The sequence below is a fragment of the Ictalurus furcatus genome, chromosome 16, assembly GCF_023375685.1.
Source record: "Ictalurus furcatus strain D&B chromosome 16, Billie_1.0, whole genome shotgun sequence".
Taxonomy (NCBI): Eukaryota; Metazoa; Chordata; class Actinopteri; order Siluriformes; family Ictaluridae; genus Ictalurus; species Ictalurus furcatus.
Genome location: NC_071270.1, coordinates 1,153,618 through 1,167,854, shown reverse-complemented (window position 1 = coordinate 1,167,854; position 14,237 = coordinate 1,153,618). Strand labels below are relative to the sequence as shown.

Sequence of the window (14,237 nt, the reverse complement as noted above, 5' to 3'; positions counted from 1 at the left end):
AGCTGGACGGAGAAACAGCTACTTCCTTGCATCGGGTAATACATCTCAAGTCCTCGCGTGACGTCAGGACAGAGAGTTGCAACCTCAGCAAGCTACTTTTCACAGTAATTATCACCCCCAAAAAATCTCCTCAGCATGGGAACGAGCGAACCGCACTCACAGAGGGAGGCAGAGCGAGAGAGCGGTCTGAAAGAGGCTCTGAAATTTCTTTTTTTACGCCGTCCGTGGCCTCCCAAGCCCGCGAATAAAAACGGTCCTACATCATGTCATCCTAAGGGAATTACCTAGGCTAGGTCATTGCGTGATAGTCTTCTTGTGCACAATGCCGCCTTTGTGCGATGGCAGTAACCTTAGCAGTGCCCTAGAGACGCCAACGCTTTGCAACGAGGGAAGTAGTTGGAGTAATAATATGATAGCAATAACATTCGTGCTTACTCGGATGTTCTTACACTTAGCGACTGTTATACTGAGTGCGTGCCCTTGTAGTGGGAATATTTTCATTGCAATCAGGCTCCGTAAACAAAACTCAGAGGGCAAATCTTTTTCAAAAAGAAAAAAAAAACATTCTTTTTAAAGAGAGAAGAGGAAAAAGTGAACTCATGCTAGGACCAACTCGGCAGGCTCTGCGGCTTTCGAATCGGGCTCGGCTTTCTGAGGTCATTATGAGCTCCGAGGACAAACAAGGAGCCCTTGTCTGGAGCGTTACATGCGCAGCTTTCCCTGACGCTTCCCAAACGCTTTATAGTTATGTAGTGCTCGATGAATTGTGAGAGAAATAACCAGATCTTTCACAGAAACCACAGCTTAAGAGTCAAGTCAGAGAGGGCACGGATTCTTTTTACAAGAACGATTTACACACATTTGGCATCTTCAGATTTCACGGAGGATCCACATATTCAAACAGACAGTCGGGCCTGCTTCAGCCCCAAATCCTCACGCCATTCCATCTGGGTGCCAGAAGAACCATCATGCATTTCCACGAAGGATTCTCAGAGCTAGACCGAAAGTCTCTTCCCCACATCCCTCTTGACTTGCCTTGGACACCGCACAGTTCGTTCAAATTCAGACGTTTTTCTGCCCGAGATGTCAGTTGTTTTCGCTATACTTTTGGATCAACTAGGTTTATTCTCTCTCTCTCTCTCTCTCTCTCTCTCCCCACAGCAAGCTGAAACCCCGGTGTCATGAGAGCACCGAGACAATCTGGGATTGAGCACTTCACTTTCTGAGCCACTGTAACCTGCATTTGGTACACTTGATTAAAACAAGTGTATCGTGAGTGGAAAATTAGAGGGGTGATGGAAAAGCTTGAGGAGCAGAAGGTGGAAGAAAAGAGCAAGAGGAATCTTCAGACTTCAGAAGAGCGGCAGCTGTTCAAGAATTCAAGTGAGTCTTTGAATAACTAAATAGTGCTGTGGAAACATGGTGGTTTGGGATTCGGGGAATTTGGGAATATGCACAGCTTTTTGGTTTCTTTAAAAAATATATATATATAAATAAATAAACAAACCCCACACATGTGGCCCATTAATTAGGTGCAAACAGTGTTTTCCGTGAATATTGACTCCTTAATGGACATGAAGCGACCTGGTTCATGTTTCCTTTGTACTCAGATGGAATGTAATGGAGGGATTATGTCATCCTGCAGTGTCCTTCAGAAACCGGAGCTGGGGAGCCTTCTTCCTTTCCCATGTTACACATTAACGAAGCAAGCGTTCCTGGATAAGCGCGTGTTTTTTTTTTCTCTCTCTCCTTTCTATCCATCCATCCATCCTAGTGATGGTCTTTTAATAGTCTGAGCTCAGCGGGTTATTCATTTTCATATTCAATTTCAAATGCATTGTAGGGTTTTGGAGGATGAAATGGAATTCAAAAGGACAACAGGAGCATTGTGTAAACTTACCCCTATCGCCGCCACCACCGCCTCCACCGAACACCCCCTCCTACCACCACCACCCCCCACCCACCCAAAACAAATTCGTTGTCCTGGATTTAGTTGGGCATAATTGCATTCCCTTTGTGATCGTCATAACTACAAGATCAGCAGAAGTCGGCCACCTGCACTGGAAGAAAAAAAGAAAAGAAAAAAAAAAACCCACACCAGACCTATCTGAGCTCCACTCTGGGGGGAGTTTAAGCCTCTGTCAAACATTTGCCAGAGTGCAGATTTAGCAAACTGGCTTTTAATGGAAGTAGCGGGTCTTTACGTTGTCTCTTCGACACGATCAAGATGACTGAAACTGTTTACCCAGATAACAATCAACTCCGTCCCTTAAACCTAGAGGCCCCTGACGCTTTTCCTGTAAACGGCACAGAATGAAGACGTGCAGGTTTCATGCCTTGACGTGACGTCTGGAACATACCGAGTACAGAAACTTGACTCTAGAGCATCCCGGGAGCACAAAGAGACAGAATGTAAAAGCATGAGAGGTCTGACAGATGTGCTGGCCTATCCAGCATTAAAAAAACAAAACAACAACACCAACACGAGTTTAATTCTGAATTATTGATGAGAAACAGGTAGAAGAAAAACAAAGTGAGTGAACATAATATCGCCTGAGAACATAAAATGGATGTCTGATCCTTTAGGTATGATTGCTATAAATACTACACATTAAGACCCAAATATCAAGCAGTTTGATAAAGTGTACGCGTCTCAACGTCCCAGTGCTCCAGAACATCCAGCTGTCTCAATAATGAGATGTTCAAGGACCGTATAGTGTCTTTTAGGTTCAAGGGTTCAATTCGAGATCTGAAAACGCCCAACATCTCAAGAAACGTGGCATATGAGTCCATTAAGAACGCACAAACACGTATCCCAGGGCAGAAAGCAAAGAGCAGCGTGTGTGCCCACAAAGCCTTGTGTGATCAGTTTAATACACATCAGTTCAAACATATTAAATCATACATTAACTCGATTAACTGTTCAGGTGCTACACTTTACGCTTCATGGCTCAAACACAGAATATGTAATATAGAAATAATTAAGTCCGAGTAGCGCAGGAATGGAGGTTAATGACTCGGAAGCCATCACACTTATCAGTTCTATTCATCACACCGCTTTATTCTATAAAAAAAAAGAAAAAAGTTTCACCACAAATGTCAAGCACGAAGCATAATCGAGGCTTTTAACAGTACAGGAATGATATGTATTTTACTGTATGTACAGTGTGTAGGAAAATATGCATACTAAGGTCTCAGAAAAATAGCAAGAGTAATGATAATGATATTATTATTATTATTATTATTAAGTTTGAAATAATACTTGTCTAATATGGAATTATTTTTAGAAAGATCTTTAGTTTTAGCAGTCTGAGAATATTTCTCCAAGTGCATAACCTTATAACCATAGATATTTCTATTTTATTTTATTTATTCTGCACAATAAGTGCTCTTTTAGCACTTCAAACACACACACACACACACACACACACACACTATATATATATATATATATATATATATATATATATATATATATATATATACACACACACATATATATATACATATATATATATATATATATGTAATGTGTGTATATGTGTGTACACACATATACATATATACATTTAATATAATCTTTTTTTTTTTGCAAGTGCGTGCGTAACGGCAAATAATAAGAACAATAATAAGAATAATAAGCACGCCTTCACCTGGGAATCTTTTGAAACTTATTTTTGGCGCATTAACGTTATATCACTTGACATCTGTGAAGTTCGCGCCGCGCCGCGCCGCGCCAGGCTTCATTAACGCGCAACGCACGCGGCGCGTTCGCCCGTCATTCCGCACGCGCCTACCGCGTTCAGGAGCAAAGCGAGATCTCTTACCCTGAGCTCTACTGGTGCTGACGAACACGGCGAGCAGAAAAATTGTTCTAATGACGTGCACTAAGCATCCAGCGCTCCCTCGTTCTCCTTTCGCAGTCTTTTCCCTAGTTTTCCCCATGACGGCACCGGGAGAAATCCGCCGACGGATACGCATCAGACTGACTGACCGACTGACTGATTGACTGATTGATTGAAAGAGTCGCGCGGCGCGTCAGGTTGTTCCGCTTCCACCAAAACTTTACAATGTGATGAAAATGATAACTTGTGCGCTTTGCAAACCAAACGTCCGTCGGGGAATGTTGAAGTTGTCCTTGTTTGTAAGAAAACAAAAACAAAAACAAAAACAACAACAACAACAACAAAAAAACCCCACTCTTGGTGAGAGCCTCCTGAACCGAGAGAAACACGCCGCACCTCAAAACATTCAAAACGCTTCGGCGTAAATATCCTCCCCGGTGCGCGCGCTTCTTCTGCTTCTTTTCCTCCCTCCTTCGTCTGTTCGCGCGATCCGAACCGGCGACGCGTAAGAAGGGAAAAAAATAAAGAAAGAAAGAATCAGCCGTCCAGCGCCGAGCTCATGTTCAACAACAACAACAACGTTAAAGCACGGTGAAGGTGTGACACTGAAGTTCTGCTCCTCATCCGGTTGAACGGTCTCCTTCACCTCTGAGTCAAGCGCGCGCGCCTCGCGTTCTGACCGAGTGCTGGAGCAGCGCGCGCCTCTCCGCCAGCGCCATGCCGCTTCCACCAATCCGCGCACGCGCACGCGAATACACACACACACACACACACACACACACGCACGCACGCAGCGAGGAGAAAACCCGATGCGGATAACACAATAACGGAGCGGATGATCAACCTGCACATACGCCGCGTAATTCAGTTCAGTTCAGTTCAGTAGTGCTTTATTGGCTGGAATGTTATAAATCATGTTATTACCAAAGCAAATAATTCAGGTAGATTCAACTCAAAGCTATACAAAGAATGCCTGCATTATCTGCATTAATAAACATATATATATATATATATATATATATATATATATATATAAACAAGCAAACAACAAAAATCAACAGGTAACAGATATCTGAACATTCATGGAGATAAAATTCAATTTCAGATCATATTTTCATCTAATTGCTCTATTCGGGGGGGTGTCGGTGGATCTGGAGCGTGATCACTGGAACACACCCGGGACAGGGACGCTCACACACTCGTTCACCATTTCGAGTCACTGGCGTGGGTGTGTGAGAGGTGGGAGGAAACCAGAGAACCCAGAGGAAACACACGGACATCGGAGAACACGCGAGACTCCACGTGGAGAGTAACCCGAGCTGAGGAAAGAAAGTTATGCTTTGTGAACATACAAAAATAAACATGTGTTTACAGAATTCCTTTTTTAACCGAAAGTAATGTGATCATATATGCTATCCTAAAAAAAAAAAAAAAAAAAAGAGAAATGCAAAAACCAATTTTGAACTGATTTTTAAAAGTGTCATTACATTTTGGATTCAGGAAAAAAAAGGGTACTGAATGGTACCTACAGTACTATAAGCCTTGAATAGCTAACTGAAAGTGAGGTCGGATTGGTTTAACAGTTAGCGCGCAGAGAAAATGCTAATAGATGCTAATAGATGGCGTTACGCTATGTCTAGTCGTGTTTGTTTCATTGTTTATTATGCTCTACTTCACCGGTGTTAAAACTCCCTCTACACATCTGCAGCCTGCTTAGAACAACTGGTTTTTCTGACCCAATTCCTGAACTTTCAACAAAAGTGCAGCCGTGTTAACTTCATCAAAGGAGACAACGTTCTTGTTATTATTTCCCCTATTTGCCACATCTATATCACTGAGCAGGCTGGAGGACACAAAGCTCTCCGGAATCTAATCACCGACGCCCCCTTTCTCTCCCTCTTTAAGTACATTTGCACTGCTTATCGCTGCTCTCCTGATATTCATTTAGCTACCCTAATTGCGAAAACATGCTCTCAGGTCACGAGACAAAATCGATAATTATGGCAGGAAGAGAAGCACAAGCCTTGATAACCTGAGTTATCTAAGCTAGAGCAGATTTTTGCTCCCAAGGCCTTGGTGCATGTTGTCTGAAGATGTGATAAGAGGAGGGGTGTCGTGCAACATGGCCTCATCAATCGTTCCTGTTTTGGGGGCACGTTACATTTTTATGGTTCAAGAAATTGCAGCGTTGCATAATTAACAACACCAAATCCATCTGCTCATGGTTAAACTGTAGTGGTTTAACAAAATAACATGACCTGTATCTGCATTTGGACTTAAATCCAAAGTGGGCGTGGTCTAAACCTGAAAGTAGTTTTTCTATTTGTCTTTTTTGTTGTTGTTGTTGTTGTTGTTGTTTATTAAATACGAAGCTTCAGATTTTTCTTTGATTCGTGACAAATTTTGTTTGAACACTTAAACTTTTAGAAAAAACGGTTCCTCGATAGATCTTTAGATGATTATGGGTTCCTCAGTAAATATTTGGATGGTTAATGGTTCCTCAACGGTTCTTGGGATGGGAGCCACATGGTAATGCTGAACAGCATGGATCTTTGGATGGTTCCTCAATGGAAGAAAAAAAAATTCCTCAATAGATCTTTGAATTGTTAAGTTTCATCAATGGATCTTTGGATGGTTAAAGTCAATGCATCTTGGGATGGTCTAACAAAATGGGAGACACGTGTTATTGCCAACCAAATTTAGTTTGAACAGCTACACTTTTGGAAAAAGGGTTAATCGATAGATCCTTGGATGGTTAAGGGTTCCTCAGTGGATCTTTGGATCTTTACGGGTTCCTCAGTGGATCTTTACGGGTTCCTCAGTGGATCTTTGGATCTTTAAGAGATCCTCAGTGGATCTTTGGATCTTTAAGGGTTCCTCAGTGGATCTTCTGATGGTCTAACACAATGGGAGGCATATGCTAGTAATAACACAATTTTGTTTGAAGAGCTACATTTTTTTGAAAAAGAGTTCCTCGATAGATCTTTGGATGGTTAATGTTTCCTCAATGGATCTGTGGATAGTCTAACTGAACTTTTAATGCTTTTAACGCTAACAGAACATTGTTTGAACAATTTACACTTGTAGAAATAGGGTTCCTTAATAGATCTTTAGATTGTTAAGGCTTTCTTAATGGATCTTTGGATGGGAGCCACATGCTAAAGCTAGCGCAGCTTTGTTTGAAGTACATTTTTAGAAAACGCATTCCTCGATGGATCGTTGGATTGTTAAGTGGCTAAAAGCAATATGAATGTATATCTCATCCTGCATGGAATTGTTACATCATGGACTTAGGTTAGTAAACCATGTTAGCTAAAAGTCAGATGTCAACATGGTGGTGCAGTGAGTTGCACTGGTGCCTCACAGCTTCAGGGGTCTGCTTTGATTCTGAGCTTGGGTCTGCCAAGTTTTGCAACTTCTCCTTGTGTTCTCATGGGTTTTCGCAGGGTTCTCCAGTTTCCTCCCACCTCCCAAAACATGGTGGTGAATCGTCGGCTATCCTACGTGTGCATGGTGTACCGCGATTGAACTGGCATCCCATCCAGGGTGTATTCCCAACTTGTGCCCAGTGTTCCCCGGATAGGATCAGGATCCACCATGACCCTGATCAATGCATGAACAAATTAATAAAAGCCAAAGTTTGGCTACAACTTGGAAAATCTACCATGGCTGGTATTATTTTTTATCCTGCTTTATCCACCTTAATAATAATATGGTTTGGCAAAAAAAAAAAAAAAAGGGTTCCGTGATTTCCTGAGACTCCAGCTGTTATGATTGAGAAAGATTGTGTTAGGCTTGGAATTTGAACTGACAGCCTTCACTAGCTACTACTGTGTAGCAGCGTGGACGTAACACATGGTGTTCTCTTTCTCTGAACTCTGTCCTTTAAAAAAAAAAAAAGACCCTGCGCTCCTTCAGCAGTTCCTGATGGATAGCTTTAAAGTCTGGCAGGCCTATCAAATGCACGAAAATCAAAAGCCATAAAATCAAAGCAACAACTTGCTTGTATTATGTATAAGTCACGACATGAGACTCTTTGATGCTGGACATGTTCACAGACAAGTTCTCCTGCGAGCCTTTCTACATATTAGCCACTGGAACTCCACCATGCCCTCGGATCAGAGATCTTCCTTCTCGCTGTGTGACCATTAACGCTGCACTTCCTTTAATCTTTATAAGTGACAACTCCAAAAGCACATTTACACACAAGGCGGGTGTTATCATGGGTGGTCTGCTTGTGTAACGCTAGACGTGGCACTGTGAGTGCAGAATACATCGAGTTTCTCAGTGGTGGTTTCCACGGTTATGCCGTGACACGGCCAAGCTATTCCTTTTAATTAAAACTTCAGGAGCGTGCATATGGGATGTTTGAACTTTTAAAAATGCAGTATATTTCACATTCTGCTGTAGAATCTGTCAGGGAGCTTTCCTAATAACGCTCGCGTTGAGTCATGTAAGTTGCCTTCTGTTCGTTCAGTTTAGAAACTTTTTGTACAAACATTTTGCTAATTTAAATGCTGTAACTTTGGGAGGAAACTGTTCTCCTCAGTTTATTCCACTGTAATGATACATCATGGCTAGGTATTATTTAAGCGGTAATTCAGAAAAAGTCTATGTAGGCCAAAACAGGAATCTTTAACCATCTGACAGACACTTTTAGCTTTACTTTTCATATCTAAATAAGTTCTTTCAACTAGGGAATAAAACATAAAGCTCGTAGGAAAACATTTAGCAACAGTTAGTCTTTTATTTCTCTTGTACCACAGCCAGTCGTTCACCAACGATTACAATTTTTGTTAATTAAACGACAACTGATACGTTTTGTCTATTTATAGTTACATTTAATGTTGTAGAAGGTCCACAAGACAAAGTTACTTAGGTTATAGTGGCTATAAACAGTTGTTCCCACACTAGGTTCTTTTTTTCCCCCTCTGTTGAAATGAATAAGAAAAAATATTATGCTACAAAACTTTCCTCCATCCTGGAATACTTTGCTGATAAAGTCAGCTTTATCTCTGACCAATCCTGAGCTCTGATACTGGAGACTCCTTCCAAAAAACGCTACATAATTGTCTATCCTTATAGAAACCCATATCATCAATTACACACTTTTTTTTTTTTCATGATGCTCATCCGCCAAACAACGGGAACGAGTCGTTACTAGAGAAGCGATGACGTATTAGAACGAGCACATTCATATAAACCTGTGATTTGAATTCATTCGAACAAATACATACCTTCTGACCAATCAGAAATTCAAGAATTCAACCGCGATGTGATGTAAATCTATATAATGAATTGACTGATACCTGGATTTTTCTATTTCCAAATAACACACTATTGTTTTGCACCGAATAGAAACGACGAAATAGCAGGTAGTAGTCTAGAAAAAAAACAAACAAAATCGTGACTGTTATTGTCAAATATGTTATAATATATTGTAACATGATACATTTTTAATGAAGTCGTATTAAAAACAAACAACAAGTACATATAAACCGATCAGCCATAACATTAAAACCACTGACAGCTGAAGTGAAGAACACTGATTCTCTCATGTGAAGGCGTGGGGTTTATTTATGAGGCAGCAAGTGAACAGTCAGTTCTTGAAGTCGACGTGCTGGAAGCAGGAAAAATGGGCGAGTGTAAGGATCTGAGACACTTTGACAAGGACCGGATAGTGATGTCTAGACGTCTGGGTCAGAGCATGTCCAAAACGGCAGGTGTTGTGGGGTGTTCCTGGTATGCTGATGTTAGTATCTACCAAAAGCGGTCCAAGGAAGGAGAACCGGTGAACCGGCGACAGGGTCATGTGCGCCCAAGGCTCATTGATACGCGTAGGGAGCGAAGACTAATCCGTCTGGTCCGATCCCACAGAAGATCTACTGTAGCACAAACTGGTGGAGAAGTTAATTCTGGCCCTGATAGAAAGGAGTCAGAACACACAGAGCATCTCAGCTTGTGTATGGGGCTGCGTAGCTGCAGAGCGGTCAGAGCGCCCATGCTGACCGCTGTACACTCGAACGCGCCTACAATTAGGCACACGAGCATCAGAACTGGACCATGGAGCAATGAAAGAAGGTGGCCTTCGTGTGCATTGCTTACATGGGGGAGAGACGGCACCAGGATGCACTGTGGGAAGAAGGCGAGCCGGTGGATGCAGTGTGATGCTCTCGGCAATGTTCTGCTGGAAAGCCTTGTGTCCTGGCGTTCATGTGGATGTTACTTTGATCCGTACCACCTACCTAAACACCGCTGCAGACCGAGTACACCCCTTCATGGTAACGGTATTCCTAATATCAGCGTCCTCTTTCAGCCGGATAATGCTCCCTGACACACTGCAGACATTGCTCAGGAACGGTTTCAAGAGCTCAAGGTGTTGACTCGGCCTCCAAATTCCCCAGATCTCAATCCGATCGAGCGTCTGTGTTATGTTCTGGACAAACAAGTCCGATCCACGGAGGCCCGACCTCACAACTTACAGGACTTAATCTAACAGGTGCTGCATACCTTCAGAGGTCTTGTGGAGTCCATGCCTACACAGTAATAGGCAGGTGGTTTCAATGTTATGGCTGATCGATGTATACAGTGTGTATCTAAAAGTAGTGTATTATTTATTTATTTATTTATTATACTTACATTGCTTTGTTTCTGAGTGCAAAAAGTGTTTTTGGCAGTTCTTGTAAATTATGTGTCTCATTAAAACTCAATTGTTTACATTAACAGAAAAGGTACACGACATTTGAGATCTAGATGAACTCTGACGGTTTATATCCTGTTTCTCCAGGTTCATCCTGTTCACAACTCGTGGGCATTGTTCGCACCAGTGTGTAGTTTGTTCACACTTGTTCTTCGTAATTAGTCTTGTTAAGTCTTGTTAGTGTGTGTGTGTGTGTGTGTGTGTGTGTGTGTGTAAAACTTTGTTTGGCTTTTTGCATTGGTCTGGAGTTACACTTCTATAACCCTCTATAACTCTCCTTATTAAGCTTTTTTTTGGGGGGGGGGGGGATGGACCCATTGTTTAACACGCACTAACATCTTAACCTCCTCTGATTCCAAATCCAACACAAATGCAAACAACACACACACACAGTCCGTGTCAGAGAATGTGACAGAACATGGCCGTCTATGCAGTGTCAGTGTGTCTTAGAGAACATCCAAAGAAAACTGACACAATAGTGCTACAAAAGAAGTCATGAAGTGATGGAAGCTGTCACAACTACTTAGACGTTCATTGTAACAGGCAAAATGAGGTGTCAAGTCTCATTCATTGTGCTGGAGGGCTTAGAAAAAGAACGCTTATGAATCTTAACTTTTACATTTCCAGAGACGCGGTGCATCGAAAGAGGTCGACTTTTGAAATATAACCAAGGCCACAGGGTATAAACAACAGTGAGGAATCCGACACTTAGAGTTACTCTTACTATCATGTTATCATGTCTCGCTTTGAATTCACTCCATGTGCTTTTTGTTCACATTGCCACGTCGATTTGTTCCGCTCCCGTCATTGGTCTGTTACTTAATGTGTGCGCCTGTTTTGTGTTTAGCCTTTAATGAGTTTGCATATTCCTACGCTACTGTTCCTTTGTCTTCCTTTGCGTTTGTGCGTTACTGAGCCGGGTTTTCCCAGTTTATATTTCCGTGTTCCGAGTTTTAACCCTCACATGTTTTAATGTCTGGGATTACGGATATTCCGCCGATGACCCCCACCTGCCTGTCTTGCTGTGTTAACCTACACGTTAGATTATTATTATTACTATTATTATGTGATTTGCACAAATAAAACAAAACCCGAGTTTCTGTACTTGCTCCAAACCGTCTCTACAACATTCTACAGACATGATGTACTTTTTTAAAAATCATTTTATAGTTACTTAATGCTGCTGAACAAGTTAGTTGCTGTTATAACAGCCGTAAACAGTCGTTCCCTCAGCAGTCTTCCTCTCTGAGGCAGTTCCTCCGTCCTGAAGGCTTCCTCTAAGGCGCAAAACCTGCAAGTGCTGGCACGTCTCATAAACGTTAAATGTCTCCTCACATAAAGCCTCACGTCTGTGATTTTTTTTTTCTGTCGTTGTTTACAATCCGCTCATTTTTAGGCGTGGGTTATGTGCTACACGAGTCCCGGTGAACGAGCTGTTACTATAGAGCCGATAACATGTGACAGAGCGGATAAATATAAACCTGTGATTCGCCTTGTGCGGCAGAGCTTCTGTTTAATCAACACCTTCTGACAAATTGGAGAATTGAACAGAGACTTGAATTGGTATACACTGTTAACTAAAGCTCATGAGGCCGGTGTAATGACCTGGTGGCTTTCTAGACCTAAAAGACAGCTCACTGATGAGAACACGGACAGGAGTGTGTACTGTGTTTTGTTGAGTAATGCCTCGCTTTTATCCCACAGAGCACTAGAGGTGACTCGCCTTGACATCATTTCCACTGCTGAGTGTCCCCAATAAGAAAGAGCCTAGAACGCTGAGCAAAGGTAGGCTCCTTTAATCTGTCTTCTTCATCTAGTGCAATTTCCACTTTATATCCTCGTAGCAGCCGTTTTAATCAGAAAGTCTGCGCTCAAGGTTGTGTGGCCTAAAGGGTAACAGGAGTTTGGTCAATTCTATATAACTATATAGAAAGTGAGTGTGAAGAAGGTGAGACAGAGGCGTTGTGCTGTAACTACACTGGAATATATATGTTTAGGAGTGCTTTATAGCAAGCAGTGGTGCAGCGCCAAATCACAGGTTTATATTAATGCGCTCATTATAATGTGCTATTTCTATAGTAACAGCTCATTCACAGGTATTTAAGGAAGCACAGCAAAAACAACTAATCACAACAACAAAAAACAACTAAACACAACAACAACACCACAACAACAAAAAACAACTAAACACAACAAAAACAACTAATCACAACAACAAAAAACAACTAAACACAGCAACAAAAAACAACTAAACACAGCAACAACAACACAACAACAACAAAAAACAACTAAACACAACAACAACACCACAACAACAAAAAACAACTAAACACAACAAAAACAACTAATCACAACAACAAAAAACAACTAAACACAGCAACAAAAAACAACTAAACACAGCAACAACAACACAACAACAACAAAAAACAACTAAACACAACAACAACAACTAAAAACGTGTAAATGTTCATTGGAAATTTGCTGTGGTATAAGCGGAGTAAAACACTTCTAGACTCCAGCGTATTTTTGATTATCTTCACATGGAAGCATGCCCCCTATATCTTCATGGTCAAGACTTGTTTGCAAAAATACATGACCAATTTATATGATCTTTTTAAGAAGTTTTGCATGAAATTTAAATATTTGTTTATCTGTGGAATGCTTTGTACGGATTTTATTTATTTATTTATTTATTTTACGAGTTCAGGCTCATTCAGTTTATTTCTTCGATTGTTATTACTATATATTTCAAACAGCAGCACACGCATAACCTCAACACACAGTGTTAATTGGCGTTGTCTCTTTATGACGAACCTTTCCCGAGCGCGTTAAATGGTAGAGCGAGCCTCACACGGAGCACTCTCTCACCCAGTTAAGATGATCCTAACGTTGCAATGCTTCTGGGACACTGATTACAGTCCTCTTTTTGGACCGACGTTCACACGACTGGATAGTTATGTAAAGATGCAAAGGTCAAGGCTCTTACCTTCTTGGAAAGTTCTCGGTGAAGAATTCGCTGAAGAACCTTGTTTGAGGCTAAAACGCTTGAGCTACAGAGAAATGTAAATAAATAAATAAATAAATAAATACATAAACAGGTTCTGCTATTGACCCAGACTTTCAGACTCTATAGTTAACCCTTTAGTGTCTTGGCTTATTATACAGTTTTTATTATACCTTAAAGCATATTATCCATAACTGCAGTGACACTAATAGTGAAGGTGTGCAGTTACATGAGACAGGAATGTAAATCTTGACATGTTCTATGAGAATTTAAAGTTAAACTCTCTATTGTAAACAAACGAGTAATTATCAGCTTCACAAAGTGTTCCATCACAGCATCATAGCATTCTGGACCAGTTTATATCTGCAAGCTTATATATACATATATATATATAAATATAAACAAGAAGGTGGTAGTCAGTTTAACGACTAACAAGACGGAGTGCTAAATTGGGCTGTATTTAAATGGAAGTGTAATTTAACTTGCCGTTCTTATCAGCTCACATCAATTTAGTTTTTTTTTTTGAGAAGAGAACAATGATGTCGATGAGTGGCTGACATCTCCCTGGCATTTCGATTTGAATTACGAGCTGTGTGGAAAATTGCTTTGCTGCTGTGCCAGTGATGGGGCTGTGGACACTCAGTGTGTGGTGGGTCTCACATCCCCATTACACTGGTAAGCCAAAAAA

The 14,237-nt window shown here is 41.2% G+C and overlaps 1 protein-coding gene across 2 annotated transcripts in view; it reads right to left on the bottom strand.

Moving 5' to 3' along the window:
• Positions 1–4,810, bottom strand: part of unc5cb (unc-5 netrin receptor Cb) — a 147,509-nt gene extending 142,699 nt beyond the window's left edge. The window contains exon 1 of one of the 2 annotated variants that reach the window (XM_053645280.1): positions 3,828–4,810. In XM_053645280.1, the coding sequence (XP_053501255.1) occupies positions 3,828–3,981 (154 nt within the window). In that variant the 5' untranslated portion in view covers positions 3,982–4,810. The remainder of the gene's footprint in view (positions 1–3,827) is intronic. The other variant, XM_053645279.1, reaches the window with a different exon arrangement.
• Between the last annotated feature and the right edge of the window lie 9,427 nt (positions 4,811–14,237).